General features: G+C 45.9%; 1 protein-coding gene across 1 annotated transcript; it reads left to right on the top strand.

Moving 5' to 3' along the window:
* Positions 1–361: 361 nt before the first annotated feature.
* SEC61A1 (SEC61 translocon subunit alpha 1) lies at positions 362–17271 on the top strand. Its single transcript, XM_068252736.1, has 12 exons — positions 362–550; positions 4434–4501; positions 5149–5214; positions 5647–5725; positions 8240–8371; positions 9398–9507; positions 9595–9748; positions 12912–13072; positions 13179–13376; positions 14666–14857; positions 14943–15019; positions 16644–17271. Exons 1-12 carry the CDS (start codon positions 544–546, stop codon positions 16828–16830), a joined length of 1431 nt encoding a protein of 476 aa, XP_068108837.1. The 5' UTR covers positions 362–543; the 3' UTR covers positions 16831–17271.
* The last annotated feature ends 1997 nt before the right edge of the window (positions 17272–19268 follow it).

Below are 19268 nucleotides of genomic sequence, written 5' to 3'. Positions count from 1 at the left end.
AACTAACATGGCCCGAAGGTGACGCATTAACTCTCAACCAATCGCAGAAGCGACAGTCAGCGCTCTCTCACCCAGCCCAAGTCATTTACCGGAACTGACGTCATTGCTCCGGCTACCATAGCGCCGCCATTTTAGATCAGGGCAAGGGTACATAGACCCAGGCGGTGACAACCCTAATAAAGCAAATTAAAAGTAGAACGTTATCGTGCCGACGGGCGGCTGCAGAGCTGAGGGGGATGGTTTATATCCACCGAGCTCGACGTGTCGGGACATATTCTACGTTTACAGCTCTAGCTGCCAGGATGTAAGATGGCTGCCGAGGTAGCGCCCCTCCTGCTCGTGTGGAATGCCGCTGAGCGTGGCAGGAAGTGGAAGTGGCCGGGCTCTCTCTTTCCGGTGACTGACGTGTGTGTGTTAGCGGTGCTCGGGAGCGGTGACGTGTCTCGGGAAATTCTTCAGTGCTGAAAGCGGCGGTTGCCAGTCAGTGCGAGGAGAGAGCGCGGCGCCTGCACACCCCGCCCGGCCCGACACCCCACCGACACCATGGGCAGTGAGTATCCCTGCAGCTTCCTGCTTCTGCCTGGCGACGGCTCTACATGAATGGGTGCATTGCTACCCTCATCACTCGACCCTGTCAGCTCAATGCTGGGACTCCCACATCTCTGGGTACCTGGCTGTACACTGAGTGACCCATCATCACTGGGGACCTGGCTGTGCCCTTAGTGACCATTCATCATTGGATACCTGGCTGTGCCCCACTCATCACTGGATACCTGGCTGTGCCCTTAGTGACCATTCATCACTGGGGACCTGGCTATACACTGAGTGACCCCTCATCACTTGGGGACCTGGCTATACACTGAGTGACCCCTCATCACTGGGGACCTGGCTATACACTGAGTGACCCCTCATCACTGGGGACCTGGCTATACACTGAGTGACCCATCATCACTGGGGACCTGGCAGTGCCCCCCTCATCACTGGAGACCTGGCTGTGCCCTTAGTGACCATTCATCACTGGGGACCTGGCTATACACTGAGTGACCCCTCATCACTGGGGACCTGGCTGTGCCCCCCTCATCACTGGGGTCCTGGCTGTGCCCTTAGTGACACTTCATCACTGGGGTCCTGGCTGTGCCCTTAGTGACCCCTCATCACTGGGGACCTGGCTGTGCCCTTAGTGACCATTCACCACTGCCTGCCCTGAGTGACCCCTCATCACTGGGGACCTGGCTGTGCCCCCTCATCACTGGGGGTCCTGGCTTTGACCCCTCATCACTGGACCATATCAGCTCAATGCTGGGACTCCCACATCACTGGGGACCTGGCTATACACCGAGTAATCCTCATCACTGGAGACCTAGCTGTGCTCCTGAGTGACCCCTCATCACTGGAGACCTAGCTGTGCTCCTGAGTGACCCCTCATCACTGGAGACCTAGCTGTGCTCCTGAGTGACCTCTCATCACTGGGGACCTGGCTGTGCCCTTAGTAACTATTCATCACTGGGGACCTGGCTATACACTGAGTGACCCCTCGTCACTGGAGACCTGGCTGAGCCCTTAGTGACCATTCATCACTGGCTGTGCCCCGAGTGACCCTTCATCACTGGGGACCTGGCTGTGCCCTTAGTGACCATTCACCACTGGCTGCCCCAAGTGACTCCCTCATCACCGAGTACCTGTGGATTTCCCTTGTCACTGGACTTCTGGTCCTTGGGCTTCTGTCTCTGACCTTAGTGTTCCTCACATTACTCATGTTATGGTTTTGCCCTTAGCCACCACCTCTTCAGCAATGTTCTGCTTTTACCTTACAGTACCTTGGTCACATTTTTTGACCTGGGGATTCCCTCTCATCTCTGGGCACTCATAATCACTGATGTGCATGCGGATTACTTGCTTTTCTAGGTTGCTCTGGAAGAGTTGCATGTCACTGATTGCCCAGCTGTATCCTATCATCATTATACTTCCCTTAGGTTCTTTCCTATGTATATGTGTGTACATATATTTGTGCAACTTTAATAGCAATGTATTGTGTTGTGTTTCATAGTTTTTTGGGGTGTTTTTTGTAGTCCTTGTTTGCATGAAAATTGTATACAGCTTTAGAAGTGGGCCAAGCAAAACTGACAGTAAATTTAAAGAACTGAAAAGAATATGGAGGCTGCCATATTTATTTTCTTTTGAACAATAACACCAGAAACAAGCATGCAGCTAATCCTGTCAGATCTGACAATAATGTCACAAACAGGCATGGGCTCACGAGTAGTTATGAGTCCTTAAGGATTCGTGATTTAAATGAGGCTTAATTGCCTCATGTGCGGCTGGATGAGAGGGTTAGTTACCCACAAGTCCATTGTCCTTCCTGCGCTCCAAACAGCTTGCACGCATCCTATTGGATACATTGTAAGCCTCACTACGCGCACTTCCTCCTTCAAGCCGGACGGAGGAAGTGCATGGTGGTGAGGCTTGCAACTTGTCCAATTGGATGCGTGCAAGCTGTTTGGAGTGCAGGGAGGACGATAGACTTATAGGCAACTAACCCCCTCTCATCCAGCCGCACACCTGAGGCAATTAAGCCTCATTTAAATCACGAATTTGAGTCCTTAGGGACTCGTAACTACTTGTGAGCCCATGCATGGTCACAAACACCTGCATTTGCTTGTTCAGGGTTTATGAGTAAAGGTATCAGAGGCAGAGGATCAGCAGGTCTGCCAGGCAACTAGTATTGCTTAAAATGAATTAAATATGGAAGCCCCCATATCCCTCTTGTTAAAGTTGTCTTTTAAGCCTCATCTACACGGGTAGATGAGGCTGCGATCCGGCAGCTCGATTAGCCGCCAGATCGTTTCTTCCGCGCGTCCCCGCTCGCCGCGCGTGCGCTGCATTCGATTCCCCGCCGGCGCCGCTTATCTTCTGCTCGAGTCCCTGCCATTGTCCCCTCGCGGGGAGTGAGCAGGGAATCGGCGGTGGGGAGATCCGTCCTGTCGGATCTTATCGGCTCGATTGATAAGGAACATCGCGGCCGCATCTACGCGTGTAGATGCGGCTTTAAGCTGCCTATAATTTGCATCAAAGTTGCGTACTGTACCAGCTGGAATTATTGATATCCCTATCGCCTTGTCTCAACTTTTTAACTTACAGACCTTGCCAGACTTAATAAAGTTGTTCTCTGAATTGCTAATGTATCTTTGACATAATCATGCTTTGCATGTATGGACAATGCAAATATTTGTATCTTGCCCGAGGCTGTTTTACAGAGTTTTCGAGTGTTGTGTAGTGGTGGGATGAAAATTTAAATTCAAGTGGATTTCTTGCTCCACAGGAAGCAGAATTCCAGCTGGCAGAACTTTGTACATCAGATTTGGAAACTATTGGTTTAATTACCTGACAGCTGTTTGTCTTCATGCTGATGTGTACCAATCCTTAACCTTCCAACCCTGATTAGTCCTTTGCAAAGTTCCTCTCCAGCCAAGGAAAGATCCTGCTTTTTTTGTAGAGCACCAGAAACTTCCTTGTTGAATTTCCCATCACATCTCTAGCCTAAAGGATCTGTATTTTAGAGGGTGGTTTTTTTTTAGTAACTATCTTTTACACATGTGGTGGAGGCAGCTTTTCGCAGCTGAACACATGTAGCCAGTAGGATCATTAGTAAACAGTGAAATCGGTGTTGGACAATGGGTAGTTCATGCTACAGTCTTTTTTTTTTTTTAAACCTAGACAGTGCAGAATTTGGCCTCCACTAAAATGTATTTGTGGCAGGTACAGTTTAATATTATTTTTAATTTTATATTTAGCTCATTATACCTACATTCTACCGTCAGGTTATCAGCCAGTCCTTTTGCTAGTCCCTGTATCCCATATTAAATTCCACAAATATTTTACTTGCCTGCGCCGATATAATTGCATTTATCTAACATAGGCCCAAGCGAGGTTCACAGTAGTGCGTTGTGACGTAATGGCAGCACTGTAGTGCACCACCTATGCTGCGGGTGCAGTTCGGTATAACGGTGTGTGGCACCCCCAACGTACTGTCTGCAGTACATTACCACAAACCGCATTATCAGTGGCTGTGAAGCATACTTTTCATTGACTGTATGCAATGCAACATGCTGACAATGTGTAGCACCTCTTTCCTGATCTGTTAAGTTCATGCTGTTATCAAGAACGTTGCGTTGCGTCTACTGTGAGCCTAGCCCAGGCATGGGCAAACTTGGCCCTCCAGCTGTTAAGGAACTACAAGCCCCACAATGCATTGCAGGAGTCTGACAGCCACAGTCATGACTCATAAAGGCAAATGCATTGTGGGACTTGTAGTTCTGTAACAGCTGGAGGGCCGAGTTTGCCCATGCCTGGCCTAGCCTGAAGGTTATAGTTAAAAATGGGTATTGACGTTTTGCATGTTTACATCTTTAACTCTTGGTTTTGTTTTTCCGCAGTCAAATTCCTTGAAGTAATTAAGCCCTTCTGTGCAATTTTGCCAGAGATTCAAAAACCAGAAAGAAAGGTGAGTGGACACTGTGTTACCGGAGAGTGCTGCCATTCCTGCATTGTGATTTGCTGTGAAATCATGATTCTAGGTAGTATTTAAAGTATTCCATCACGGAACAACGACCGCCTCAGCCGATAATCAGGCGTGTGTACGGCAACCCCCAACCCGTGCGTAGTCTGCCCGGCAGATCTACTCCCCCCCCCCCCCCCCCCCCCCCCCCCTGCATAGCTACACAGCTCATGTCTGTGCATCCCAGCTATGTCGTGTAAGAGGAGCAGGTCCTGATACCCGACAGGTAACATCTGTCAGAGGTGTGTACACACCATTAGAGAGCACATTGTTCTTTCCAAGTCATTCTGCAGTAGGGTACCCGATGATGGCATGCATGATAAAGTTGGATACACTAGGTGGTAGGAACCTGCCAGAGGCTTACTATCTACATATTTTAGAGCATTAAGTATAGCTGAATTCTGGGGAGATTATTCAATAGGAAAAGTAACATCTCCTTTTTTTTAATACTACGCTTGCTCTGTTTAATATATGTAGGGAGATAAAAGGGACAGTTGCCCGTCTTTCTTTAGCTGTAGCACGTTCCTGTGTGTTATTGGATTGGTTTCCTTATTGATCCCTCATTTCTAACCATTGTTTCTTTTGTTATACAGATTCAGTTCAAAGAAAAAGTATTATGGACAGCCATCACACTCTTTATCTTCTTAGTATGTTGTCAGGTGAGTACACAGATGTTGGAGATCTTGAAGTACAAAAGGTCTTTCTTACTGGCGTTGTGTCTTTTGTAGTAGATCTTGTGATTCTGCTCCTTTTCTAACGTATACACCCCCACCCCCCACATGCCTCTTTTTCTAAATATTATCTGTAAATGTTTTAATAGCTGCATCAGTCATCCTGAGATTCCAGCACCTACTGTAAAATAGACAGGAGTATATCTTCTGATAAAGTGGTGTTCTCTAGTGATATTCTGGCATGCTTCTGCTACTCATAGCCTTCCCAGCACCTTCCTTGTTCCCAACACCTCACAAATGAAAACCTGTAAGCTTGTTAAACTCGACAGCATGTATGAAGCCCTGGAATCATTATCCGAAGCTCTGATTAGTTCTAGTTGTGGTTTGGGAGTGGCTTACTGACTGTTTCTTGTTTTTCAGATTCCCCTTTTCGGTATTATGTCATCAGATTCCGCGGATCCATTTTACTGGATGAGAGTCATCTTGGCTTCTAACAGAGGTATTGCAGATTTACTGAAGTTCCTCTTGTGTACACACTGTTTACATTGTCAGATAAACATATCAAATGATGGTAAACTGAAAGAGCAGTGTTTACCTTAACTACTTTCGGACCACGCTAGTTGAAATCCACTCCCTGTTTCGATGCTGATCTGGCTGCCAGGGTGTAGATTTCAACTCACCGCCACTGCAAGCATCCGCCGTTTTCATCGCTCCTGCCGATCTCGTCGCAGCTCACTCGCCCTGCCAGTTTCTATGACTGCAGAGCCTTGTGAGCCAATGAAATCAGCTCCTGGCTGTGTCTATCAATTTAAGCAACTCCCATTGGCTTACATTGATAGACACAGTCAGGAGCCAATGAAAGCGGCTCCTGACCAGCTCACAGAAACTCTGCCGTCAGAGACAGCAGAGTGGGTGGCCCAGGTTCCTGGTGTTCAGTGATTCGTCGGAATTCCCTAGTTTCTGTACCAGCGGTCTCTGGCCCTTAAGGGGGCAGAGACCGCTGGTACTTAAAGAGAACCAGAGATGAAGCACCCTCTTGATTTTACCTTATAAATCAGTGGGAACATGACAGTAAACGCCTAATCTGCTCTTTGTTTCATTGTTCTCTGTTTAATCTGACTGTTAACACCTCTGATAAGAATCCCCGACTGAGCACTCAGTCTAGCTTTGCTACGGAAAGATTATAGCTGAGTCTGTCTTCTCTGGTGTCTTTTCAAGCCCAAGCCTGCCCCCTTGTGGCTCTGCTATAATTATTCTCTGCAAAGCCAGACTGAATGCTCAGTCCGTGATTCTTATCACAGCTGATAACAGACACTTTTAGCAGTGAGGATGAAACAGAGAGCATGGTAAGTGTTTTCTCTAATATTCTTACTGATATATATGGTAAAATACACAAGGGTGCTTCATCTCTGGTTCCCTTTAAGTGGTTAACTAAAACAAACAAGAAAAAATGCATTTCCCTTTACAGGCAGAAAATGGCTTTAGCTGCCATGATGTTATGCCCTTTGGGGAAGTGAAAACATACAAGGAATTTGCTTCCAAGATAGTCACTTCCACTAACTGCTGTTCTCGCTTTCCACAGTCTACCATTGGTTTGGGCATTACATGGGAGTAATAATTGTCATTTATTCCTTTTTGTGTCCTTCAAACATTATAAAAGGAGACATTTTTAAAGGAACCCAACCACCTATCTTACAGAACACATAATGCACTTCTCCAGAGAGACCTGCACTGTATTTTGAACAGGGCTGTGTGGTCGGAAAGCATCCAACTCCTCACTTTATGAAACCTCCAACTCCAGGTACCCAAAATTGCTTTGACTCAACTCCACAGCTCTGACTTTGAAGTGCCCGTGGTGATGCCGTTCGGTCCTGACTGCCGCTGTGCATACTGGGAGATGTATTCCTTTCATGTGAGCACATCTTTCGGCCAGGAGATGTCATCACATCAAAATTCTGTCTCCCAGCATGCATTGTGGCATGCATGTCAGGGGCACAGGCACTTCAAACTACCGCAGCTCTGGCTCTTCCTGGAGAATATGGAGGTGCACATAAAGACAAGGGCTAAGTCATTACTTCCTACGGCACACTTAAAGCCAATGGGTACCGCTATAAAAAAAAGTCAGATACTCACCTAAGGAGAGGGAAGGCTCGGTCCTAATGAGCCTTCCCTCTCCTCTCCCGGTGCCCTCGGTGCTGCGCTGGCTCCCCCATTCGTGTCCGCCGCCGCAGGGACTTCGGAAGCACTTGGGCTTCCGAAGACGGGCCGCTCTATACTACGTACGCGCGAGCACGTCATAGAAGGCGCATGCGTAGTGTGGAGCGGCCCCGTCCTCGGGAGCCCGAGTGCTCCCGAAGGCTTTCGAAAGCTCCCCTCGGCATGCGGAAGTGGCAGTATTTGACCGAACTGGTCGAATACTGCCACGGGGGATCCTGCGCGGCACCGGGAGAGGAGAGGGAAGGCTCATTAGGACCGAGCCTTCCCTCTCCTTAGGTGAGTATCTGACTTTTTCTTTTTTGAAACGGTAAACATTCACTTTAAGTTATGAACTTAATTTATTATTCTAAATTATTTCTGACAGGTCCCAACTGATTTCTGATGATTTTTCGATCACTTCTAGACAAAATCGATCACAAAAAAAATGTGGAAATAATCGATTCAACTGTCAATCTGACTGAAAATTGCATAGTAGGTTCCAGGCATTAGAATTGGGCCAATCTGATACAATTCCTGTGGAATTTGTTTGGCATCAGTTCCAGGATGCATACACTTTGCATTAAGCTTGCATGCAAGCCGTATTTCGCTGTTAATCTCTTCTAACAAACAGCAGTTGTTGATTATTGTAGAAACTTCCTTTGAAGTTCCTGCGGTGTGTGCAAACAAAATGATCACTGGCGATCATTTAACAGGATAATGTAGAGTGTGTGTATAGCTATAACCATTGCTTATAGGCAATCTGCAGAAATGTCCATGTTGCATACAATGCACTGAGGAGATCTCCTTCTCTTCCTAGGTACTTTGATGGAGCTGGGTATTTCGCCAATCGTCACCTCTGGCCTCATCATGCAGCTTCTGGCTGGTGCCAAGATTATCGAAGTAGGAGACACACCAAAGGACAGAGCTTTGTTCAACGGGGCGCAGAAATGTGAGTTATACTCTGATGCCCATCTGCAGAGCACGTGTGTTTTACAGATTCCCTGTTTTCTATCAACATTATATAAAGCCTGAGCTGTGCAGGAAAGACTTGGGGAGGAGAGTGAGACGTGCAGATTAGATGTAGTATTAATGATACCACCGACTCTACTGTGAGGAATGAGGATAATATGGTGACTGCTATAGATCTGAACGTGGTCCACTTGGCAAACAAGAGTGCAGCAGAAAGAGCAAGGCCATTGCTTTCAAGTAGACTCTATAAGTTAGGCCTTTTCTGATATGAGACGCTGAACAGATTACTTATCTTTAAAGTATTTGGGCATTTACTCATCTATTGAGCTGAGTGTCCTGGCCCAGGGCACCCCCTTTGCTGTGAGAGACCAGGGGTCAATTCCTGGGTGAGGAAAGTACCTAAGCAGTAAGGTGGCCTACTGAACGCACCCGCCTGAGTTTGTATGTTCTTCCCGTTTCTGCATGGGTTTCCTTCAGGTACTACGGTTTCCTCCCAAACCCCAAAACATACAGAAAAGTTAATGGCTTCCCCCTAAATTGCCCCTAGACTATGATAAATACACTATATACGAGACATGCATAGAGATATGACTATGGTAGGGATTAGATTGTGACCCCCGCAGGGTTGTGGTGAAGGATATATTCATTTATTTTTATTGAACTTAAAGTTTGTAAAATGTGATTTATTTATTTTTTTTGTTGTTTTACTTTTGTATGTGAATCTTCTGACTGGTAAGTGCAGCAGGGGTGGGGGGGTGTCGATCACTGAGGGACAGTAGCGGCTGGGGAGGGGGGGGGGGGGGGGGGGGGGGCGGTAGTAGGACATTTTAGAACATCCTGTGGTCCGTTAAGAGGAACCAATAGTACTTTTGAAACGCTATGGAAAGCGAAGAAAGTGATTGAGTAAAAGCATAGTGACTAGTGCTGCTCTCTAATGACCTACACAGGTTACAGTTCCTGGTTAGAGGTTGTCTTTACATTTATGTATTGTCTTTCTCCCTTTCAGTATTCGGTATGATCATCACAATTGGTCAAGCCATCGTATATGTCATGACTGGAATGTACGGCGATCCCTCAGAGATGGGTGCTGGCATCTGTCTTCTCATCACCATCCAGGTACCTCGTAGTTCATGCCTCCTCAGTGAAACTTATGCCACCTCAGTGCTATGTGCAGCCATTACAGCTTATCCATTCCCTCCTCAGCTCTTTGTTGCCGGTCTCATCGTTCTGCTCCTGGACGAGCTGCTCCAGAAGGGATACGGTCTGGGCTCTGGAATCTCCCTCTTCATCGCTACCAACATCTGCGAGACCATCGTGTGGAAAGCCTTCAGCCCTACCACAGTCAACACTGGCAGAGGTACAGCATGGAGACCTAAGAAGTTGCCTTTTACTTGTGTGATTGTGTATATAATGCATAGCAGGGTTAGAACTTTAGTTGGAGGATTATTATTGCCTGTATCTTTTGCTAGTGACATCATAGAGTAAGGTCTCTTTCACATGGGAGGTTGAAGGCAGTTAATTCACTTCCTGTCAGCTGACCTTGTGAAGTGGCTGGTCGCTTGTTAGCACTGGGCACAAGCAGTGGAAAGGGGGTTACTGCACTGAGTTATGTCGATGTGGTGGGTTTTTTGTTTTTTCTATTGCCTGATAACCACACCATAAATCTGACACTGACACCACACATTAAAGCAGTAGGATTAGCCAGGGAAAAAATATATAAGTACATAAATACTTGATGTACTTGCATAACACATGTATTGTACTTTTTTATTTCAGTGAATGTTAAATAGTAAATTAAGAGAATTCTGTTCCTGGTGGGAACCATGTATGTTGTATACATAAAGAAAGAGGAAAGCGCCGGCACTGCTGTCATACACTTTAATTCCAAATTGTTAAAATCGTGAACAAATACAGGATACTGTCCATACAAAAAGTTAATGACACATACCATAGGCATCTGTGAATGGTGCGGAGGGTGCAGAGCCTGACGGCCGTTTCGCGCGTTTGCGCTTCTACGGAGGCTGCCCTTCTCCTCCCCCGGATAAGAGGACGGCTCCTGCAGTGCCAGCACTCCCTCTCTTTGTTTCTACTCATGTGAAACCATGTATGTTGCCCACAGTTAAGGCTAAATCATGATGTCATTTCTGCCCTTTACTTTTTTTTTCTTTTCTCCAATCGCTGAGTCACCTCAGCCTTGCTTGTAAACACAAGTGAGCAGGGGCTCAGGTTTCAAATAAGCAGCTAGGCAGGGAAATGGAAGAGGAGGAATATATTATAGATAAAACGAACCCTCAGCATGCAACTGTTTGGCACCCACTACTAAAGGGCCAGTGCTCCTAAAGTATGTGATAACTCCAAATCATCACAGTAAAGTTTTGAATGCAGGATTAGCATCTTTATCACTTAATACACTCAGACCAGGTGCTGTTGAAATTTGATTTTTATGCTGACAAATCCCGCTTTAAATTGCAGCGGGATTCTGTGGCCAGTAGACTCAAAGCTTAAAGCAGACCTGAACTCAGAACTTCCTCTCTGCTCTAAAAGATAAGCAACAGCATAATAACCTTTAAAGAGACACTGAAGCGAAAAAAAAATGATATTATGATTTGTATGTGTAGTACAGCTAAGAAATAAAACATTAAGATCAGATACATCAGTCTAATTGTTTCCAGTACAGGAAGAGTTAAGAAACTCCAGTTGTTATCTCTAAGCAAAAAAGCAATTAAGCTCTGCAACTTTCGAAGTCGTGGAGAGGGCTGTTATCTGACTTTTATTATCTCAAGTGTTATTGAACTATTTACTTTTCCTCTGCCAGAGGAGAGGTCATTACTTCAGACTGCTCTGAAAGAATCATTTTGAATGCTGAATGTTGTGTAATCTGCACATTTTATAGAATGATGCAATGTTAGAAAAAACACTATATACCTGAAAATAAAAATATGAGAATATTTTTTTTGCTGCTAATCTTCTAGTAATTATTCATAGTACACAACCAATTCATTATATCATATTTTTTTTCCGCTTCAGTGTCTCTTTAAAGGGAACCTGAGGTGAGAGTAATATGGAGGCTATTTATTTCCTTTTAAAGTGGACCCAAACCAAACATTTTTTTTAATTCAAAATATGTAGTTGCACCACTCTGACACATACAAAGATAAATAAACACTCCTTCAGGCCTATGAGCATTTCAGTGCATGCTTTCCACCCCTCTCTTTCCATAACTAGGATTATACAGGTGGCAGCCATTAGCAATTCCTCCTTTGCTGGACACCACCTACTCCACCAGTTTTCCGGATTCTGTCCCGGCAATATGAAAGAAAGGGAGGAGTTTCTCCAATAAATTTAAAATATTTTATATTTGTCATCATGCAGCTGAAAAAAAGGCTGCTATTTATTATAATTTAGAAAATACATTTTATTTATGAAATCTTGTATTTTTATTTTGGGTTCACTTTAAGTTATACCAGTTACCTGGCTGTGCTGCTGATCCTCTGCCTCTAATACCTTTAGCCATAGACCTTGAACAAGCCTATGCAGATCAGGTACTCTGACTCAGCCCACTCAGGTTTTACTGGATTAGCCATATGCTTGTTCCAGGGTTTTGACGCAGACACTACTTATGCTAGAAGATCAACAGGGCTGTAAGGCAACTAGCATTGTTTACAAGGAGATGAATATGGCAGCCTCCATATCCCTCTCACCTCAGGTTTCCTTTTACACTATGGAAAGCGATGGAAGTGATTGAAAACATTTCTATGTTACATGTTAGTAAAGAAAACATTTCTATATTACAGCTTATACAAATCCTGCAATAAACCTGCAGTGTCTACTTCCTGCTTTCATGGAAGTAGACCTAGGGATAACATCCTGTGTTTACATATTAGCTGCTCTGCCGAGGAAGCCAGCTGACAGCTGAGAGCTCAAATTGCAACTTGTGATTAGTCTATTTTTCCTTCTGTCCTGTGCAAGAGTTCAGGTCCAGTAACTGCTGGACAAGCCTTCTGTGCGTATAAGGCCTCCGCATAGCCTATTGGCTGGTGACACTGTAGTCAATACTTGACAAGCTATAAGCCCTCCCAGTGCTACTTACTGCTGACACTCTGAAGGGATTCCCCTATTCTCTGTTGCAACTGTCACCACAGGAAGTGGGGCGAGATCTACCCTAAAAGTAGCAATATGTATCAGAGAGGCTCTTGCGTGCTTTAAATCATGCTTGTGTCCCATTTCTGTGGGTGTAGTTAGTTAATTATATGGGTTCTGCTCCTGGCATAGTAGTGTGAGGTTGAGATTGCATGGTAACATGCGCAAGCCTGTATCCAGTGCATTATTTTTTCGTTGTTGGTGAAAATCAGTGGCCAGAGCTGTGTCAGTAGAATTGTACTGAGGACGGCGATGTCAGTCTGGCTTATCACACAGTTGATGCTTTTACAGGGTGAAGGTTTAATTTCTTCCCAAAATCCAGACTTTTTTTTGCTTGCTTGTCCCTTCTCCTACCTTATTTGTATGTTTTGCATTTACAGGTACAGAATTTGAAGGAGCCATTATTGCCCTGTTCCACCTCCTGGCCACTCGTACTGACAAGGTCCGCGCTCTCAGAGAAGCCTTTTACCGACAGAACCTGCCCAACCTCATGAACCTGATTGCCACCATATTTGTCTTTGCCGTGGTGATATACTTCCAGGTGCGTGCAGTATATTAGTTCATTGAGTCTTTACAAGCTTTAGGCTGATCAGTATTGTGATGTTATATTAGTGTTGAAGTGGTTCTAACCTTTTTGTCTCTTATAGGGCTTCAGAGTTGACCTGCCCATCAAGTCTGCCCGCTACCGTGGCCAGTACAACACTTACCCCATTAAGCTGTTCTACACCTCCAACATCCCCATCATCCTGCAGTCCGCATTGGTCTCCAACTTGTATGTCATCTCTCAGATGCTTTCTGCCCGCTTCAGCGGTAACCTGCTGGTCAACCTCCTGGGCACCTGGTCTGTAAGTATCTCCCCAAAAAGATTCATCATGCAACCGCTGTGCACATTATAACATAGTCCTTATCTTCCCTTCAGTACATATAATCCTCTCACCAGATGTTGTTGCTGATTATGTTATAGATCAGCAATGACAACATTGGTTGATATCTCAATCTTCACCGGAATCCACGTTCTCCAAGATACGAATTACCTCAAAGGAATATACATGGAACAAAACATAGCGTAATACTGTCACATATATTGTGATAATCACCGTGCACCAACACACTGTGTATACTTCCACCTCACGCCTATGAGCAAATTGTACGCTCACCAGATGTTTATGCTGACCACATGGACCAGCCAGTGCGCTTGTACTTGATTGATCTCTCCTATAGATGTGCACGCGTTGACCTCACTCCTCTGCGAAGTATCCAAGTTGCTATAAACTCAAATCAGTAAAACAACATAGCGTAATCCAGTACACGGAATATGAGTCCACTCCTTCACCTCAGTGCAGACAGCAAACCACCAGTGCTCCTAGACATGCAAATAGTACCAAGTTGCGCTCACCGCATATAATGGCTGACCTCAAGATGACCAGCAATAGCGTTTGTATGGCGTTTGTTTAATCTTCTATAGATGTTACCATATACACAATCCAGTATCCTCCTTGAACTCAAACAGACATTTTGCATAGCGTAATACTGTTTTATTTATGTAAAAGTTAAAAAATTGCACTCACAAAGATGAAGTTGATATGCGCATATCTCACATAAAATCTCAGGCTCACCGCCGCTGCAGCTTGTACATGCGTCTAACCCGTCTGCCGGAAGCCACGCCCCTGAAGGAGTGGACTCATATTCCGTGTACTGGATTACGCTATGTTGTTTTACTGATTTGAGTTTATAGCAACTTGGATACTTCGCAGAGGAGTGAGGTCAACGCGTGCACATCTATAGGAGAGATCAATCAAGTACAAGCGCACTGGCTGGTCCATGTGGTCAGCATAAACATCTGCCCCCTATATATCAATGAGGGCACTTCCAATCACGCGTCAGTGCGGAGGTGCTGGACCAAGGGAATAGGGGCCCCAGGTTGATCAATAAGAATATAAACCAGTATATGCAGTTTTTACATTTCATGTGTGCTTTAATAAACCCATTTTGTCCAATCTTTCTTGATATGTAAAGCCCACCATCACCTGGATTAATTTATTGCTTTTCTTAAACTTTAATGACTTTCCTATATTGTGCTGCAGATTACTGTATCCCATGCTCTGACCACCTCACTCATTTTGTATTGTTTTAGGACACCTCAACCGGCGGACCAGCTCGGGCTTACCCTGTCGGTGGGCTGTGTTACTACTTGTCTCCGCCGGAGTCGTTTGGTTCGGTGCTAGATGATCCGGTACATGCGGTGGTTTACATCGTCTTCATGCTGGGCTCCTGCGCCTTCTTCTCCAAGACCTGGATTGAAGTGTCCGGCTCCTCTGCTAAAGATGTGAGTGTGAGAAGCAGTGGCTGTTATTAACTAGTCCTCCCTCTGTATGCTCAGCCTGTATGAACTCTGTTTTGTCTGTCCACAGGTGGCCAAACAGCTCAAAGAGCAGCAGATGGTGATGAGAGGACACAGGGAGACCTCCATGGTGCACGAGCTCAACCGGTGAGTCCCTCAGAATTTATATAGTCCTCAGCTCTTGTAACGTCTCAGTTGATTGTGTATTGCTTACTGCTTACATCCATATTTTTCTTTTTTTTTTCTACGTAGTTAAATATTATCTTTCACTGAGTTGTTTTTACTTTTTTTGTAAGTGAAATTCCAATTTGGTTGAAGGAAAAATGCGTCCTTCCCATTGCAGTTCTGTACATTACATTGTAAGAAGAAAAAAAAAAGGCATAACTCACCTTTGTTGCTGCCTCTCGCTGCTGTGCTACACACTGCTCTAGATCTTCCTGACACTTCCGCCTTCACAGCAGGAAGTGGGGAGAATGGAGAGCAGTGTGCTGCACACTGGCAAACAAGGGAAGTAATCCTCTCTGCCACACCCACATACAGGCTGTTTCATTTTAGCGGAAGGTGAAACTGCATTTCGGTCATCACTCGCTCATCCTTATGTCCCTGCCAGGAATCCAGTGTGTGCATGCTGTATTTGTGTACAACAGCGATAAATGAGTGTATTTTGTTAGTACTTACCCCACCTGCCAGAAGCACTCAATCATACACTGCCGCATCATCACTCTTTTCTTCTGCATTGAACGGTATACACCGCTCGGCTATAGCTGACTACTATCTGTATAGTACTTGTGCCCTGATCTCTTCGCTTTAACAGTGAATGATCTTTAAAGAGAACCCGAGGTGGGTTTGAAGAATATTATCTGCATACAGAGGCTGGATCTGCCTATACAGCCCAGCCTCTGTTGCTATCCCAAACCCCCCTAAGGTCCCCCTGCATTCTGCAATCCCTCATAAATCACAGCCATGCTGCTGACAAGCAGCTTGTCAGAGCTGGCTGTGTTTATCTCTATAGTGTCAGTCTGCTGCTCTCCCCGCCTCCTGCAGATCTCCAGTCCCTGCCTGCATCCCTTCCCTCCCTGCTGATTGGAGGGAAGGGACGGGGGCAGGGACCGGAGCTATGCAGGAGGCGGGGGAGCAGCTGAGACTGACACTACAGATGTAAACACAGCCTCACAGCATGGCTGTGATTTATGAGGGATTGCAGAGTGCAGGAGGACCTTAGTGGGGTTTGGGATAGCAACAGAGGCTGGGCTGTATAGGCAGATCCAGCCTCTGTATGCATTCTTTAAACACACCTCGGGTTCTCTTTAAAGTGGGATTGTCAGCCACAAAATCAAATTCCATTTACTCACTGCTCTGTTTTTATTGTGCATTCTACAACCTGATCCTGCATTGCACACATCCCAAATATAGTGTAATATTACCTCAGTCATCCTGGCTCTGTTTGGTACAATGCTGAAAAGAAGGAAGCTTGTCATCTCCCCTCCCACATTTCTGCTCCTCACTGATTTGGTTGAGGGCAGCTCAGTGTGACAGGCTGAGAAAGGCAGAGCTTCTGAAATACGATCTATGCTGTGCTCACATGTGTTTACAAAGCAAGCTAGATATGACCGTGCAGTTTCTATGGGGGGGGGGGGAGTAAGGGAGGAAATTACATCAGGATTGACTTCAGTCAGAAGTAGTAAAATGGAAAGTGCCAGGAACAGTTTTCTCTTTATAATCTGCTTTTAATCTCTGCAATGAAATCACCCCCATGTTTCCATCACTCTAGGTACATCCCGACAGCTGCGGCGTTTGGCGGTCTCTGCATCGGCGCGCTCTCTGTCCTGGCGGACTTCTTGGGTGCCATCGGCTCAGGCACTGGAATCCTGCTGGCCGTCACCATCATCTATCAGTACTTTGAGATCTTTGTGAAGGAGCAGAGTGAGGTGGGAAGCATGGGGGCGCTCTTGTTCTAACACCATCTCCACCATGGCCAGTCCTCAGCTCGGGGCGTGCACTGATCACAGGACTTGGAATTCCGGTTTATAAGTGCATCCTCCAAGGACTACAGAGCGGGTCAGGCACGTCGCCTGTGTGGCGTCCATCCACCAGTGATGTCCTCAAACACCCCAGTTTTGTTTTTTGTTTTTTTCTTTCTCCTTTTTACCAGTTTTGGCCCATTTTATAGAATTGTGGACAGTGTGCGAGAACTTTATTTTTTTTTTTTTGTTTGTTTTTTCTCCAGTGTCAGAAAAATATTTTAATTTCACCTTTTGTGAGCGTGAGTTCAAGAAGGGCATCGGTTTGGGTCTCTCTTAGGAGACTTGATTCATCCTGTTGGCTAATGCTTCTGTACAGTCATTCAGGGCAGCAATGTCGGTATTATCATTTTTTTTTCAATAAAATATTGAAAAACCGTTTGTCTTTAATGCTTACTGAGCGTGTCCATCTTATCGGTTAAAGTGAACCTGAGGTGAAAATAAACTGATGAGATAAACAATTGTATTTATCCCCCTACTCCTAAAAATTAATTTTTTTTTTTATTTTTTTTTTTACATCCCAGGATTTTATTTTGTATTCTACCACTTCAGGACCACAGGCTTGACCACCTCCTCCTCCCCCCCCCCCCCCCCCCCCCAAAGTCCAGGCCACTTTTTGTTAAATAGGCCACTGCAGCTTTAAGGCCAAGCACACAAGTGATTTACCCCCCCCCCCCCTTTTTTTTTTTCCACCCCCACTAACAGAGATTTCTGTTGGTGCGGTCTGATCCCCCACCCCCACAGTGTTTGTTTATTTACAAATATTTACTTTTTAACCACTTCAGGATTCTGCGTACGCTTAACTATGCCCCTGAATCCTGAAGTGGATTGCATGGAAACGGCCGCTCGTATGAGCGGCCGTTCCATGTCAGTTCACGGAGGGTGTCTCCCCCGGTGTTTACATATATACGGCGCCGTAGAGGAGATCGGCGATCCCCGGCCTCTGGCCGGGGATCGCCGGCATTACCCCCCCCCCCCACTGGCCAATCACTGTGATCGAGTCTCTGGAGGGGACAGCCGTGCCACAGTGTCCCCAGTACAGCGCTGCTGTACATCGCAGCGCTGTACACCCTAATTAGCCGGTTTCGCCGTCTAACAGTCTCTGAGCGGCGATCACCGCTGGGATCCTGCTCCGTCTACCAAGCAGGAGATGCGCGCGCAGCTGCGCACAATCTGTAAACTGCAGCCCCAGGACTTTATGCCCATTGGCGTTAGGCGGTCCTGTGGCTGTTGCCACGCCCATCGGCTTGACGCGGTCGTGTAGTAGTTAAACGTTTAGAAAGTAGATTGAATGTTGGCTCCGCTCAGTTGCAGTCTATTGAGTGTCCCTAAATGAAAACGCATGAACTACACTGACCATTTTGTCTCACTCTGCTTTCAGAAATTTGTAGAAAAATGTATTTTGTAAGTAAAACGTTTATGGCTGTAATTTGCTTATCAGTGATGTTTACTATATTCCTGACAAAGTACCGACAAGACAGAAACGGTCACTTCCATCCCTTAAGATTAACACTTTCAGGCAGCAAAATAAAACAAGTAAAACAGCCTGGTTATTAATGTTTAGTACTGTACATACACATGCTTATCTCAAGGGTACCCTGGGGCTTCTGCCAGCCCCCTGCAGCCGCCCTGTGCCCGCACCAGTCCTCCACTATCCTCCAGTCCCCTGCCGCAGCGCAGTTTCATTTTCTTCAGTCGCTGCCCACTATGCCTGCGCGGCCGCGCGCATCCTCATTCTTGTGCCCTGCGCAATACGAGAAAATACTGTGCAGCCCTAAGGGGATAATGGGGCTAAGCTTTTGGGCATTTTGAGAGCAGGAACTACTCGCCCACTCATGCAGGCGTTGTCTTCTATGCACCAACGGAGCCTCCCAGTAGCTTTATGGCGTCCATGCACCGCTCCTGGTGTGTCACGTGACCCGGTGCTGGTCAGGTGACATGCCGAGAGTCATACACTGAGGATGCTGGGAGCTGCAGGATGCGTAGAAGACGACTCCTGGACAGTCTGCGACTAATTCCTGCTGCTCTGGGAATGAGGGGGTAGTGCAGTTCAAGCAACCGGCAAGCAAATGTATCCAGCATCAAGCACTCCCCCCGCCAGTGCCAGATATTGGTAGTTTTGCTGTATAGCCTATTGATTGATTGTCAGTGAACGACGATATAAAATTCTATCTCGGACAGGCTAGAAAATATTGGTGAAAAGCGTCCATCATTCCATGTTTATGTCCAGTTCTGTTAACTTCTTTCTCTTTATTCAGGCAGAACTTATATCAGGTATGTTGCACAGTCTTATGTGTATATGTTTTATTTTAGACAGCACACCACTTTCTGTTGATTTATATTGTTACTCAGGTGTACCTATCAGTGCAGTGAAT

The sequence above is a fragment of the Hyperolius riggenbachi genome, chromosome 9, assembly GCF_040937935.1.
Source record: "Hyperolius riggenbachi isolate aHypRig1 chromosome 9, aHypRig1.pri, whole genome shotgun sequence".
Lineage (NCBI taxonomy): Eukaryota > Metazoa > Chordata > Amphibia > Anura > Hyperoliidae > Hyperolius > Hyperolius riggenbachi.
This window is presented reverse-complemented; position numbering and strand designations above follow the sequence as displayed.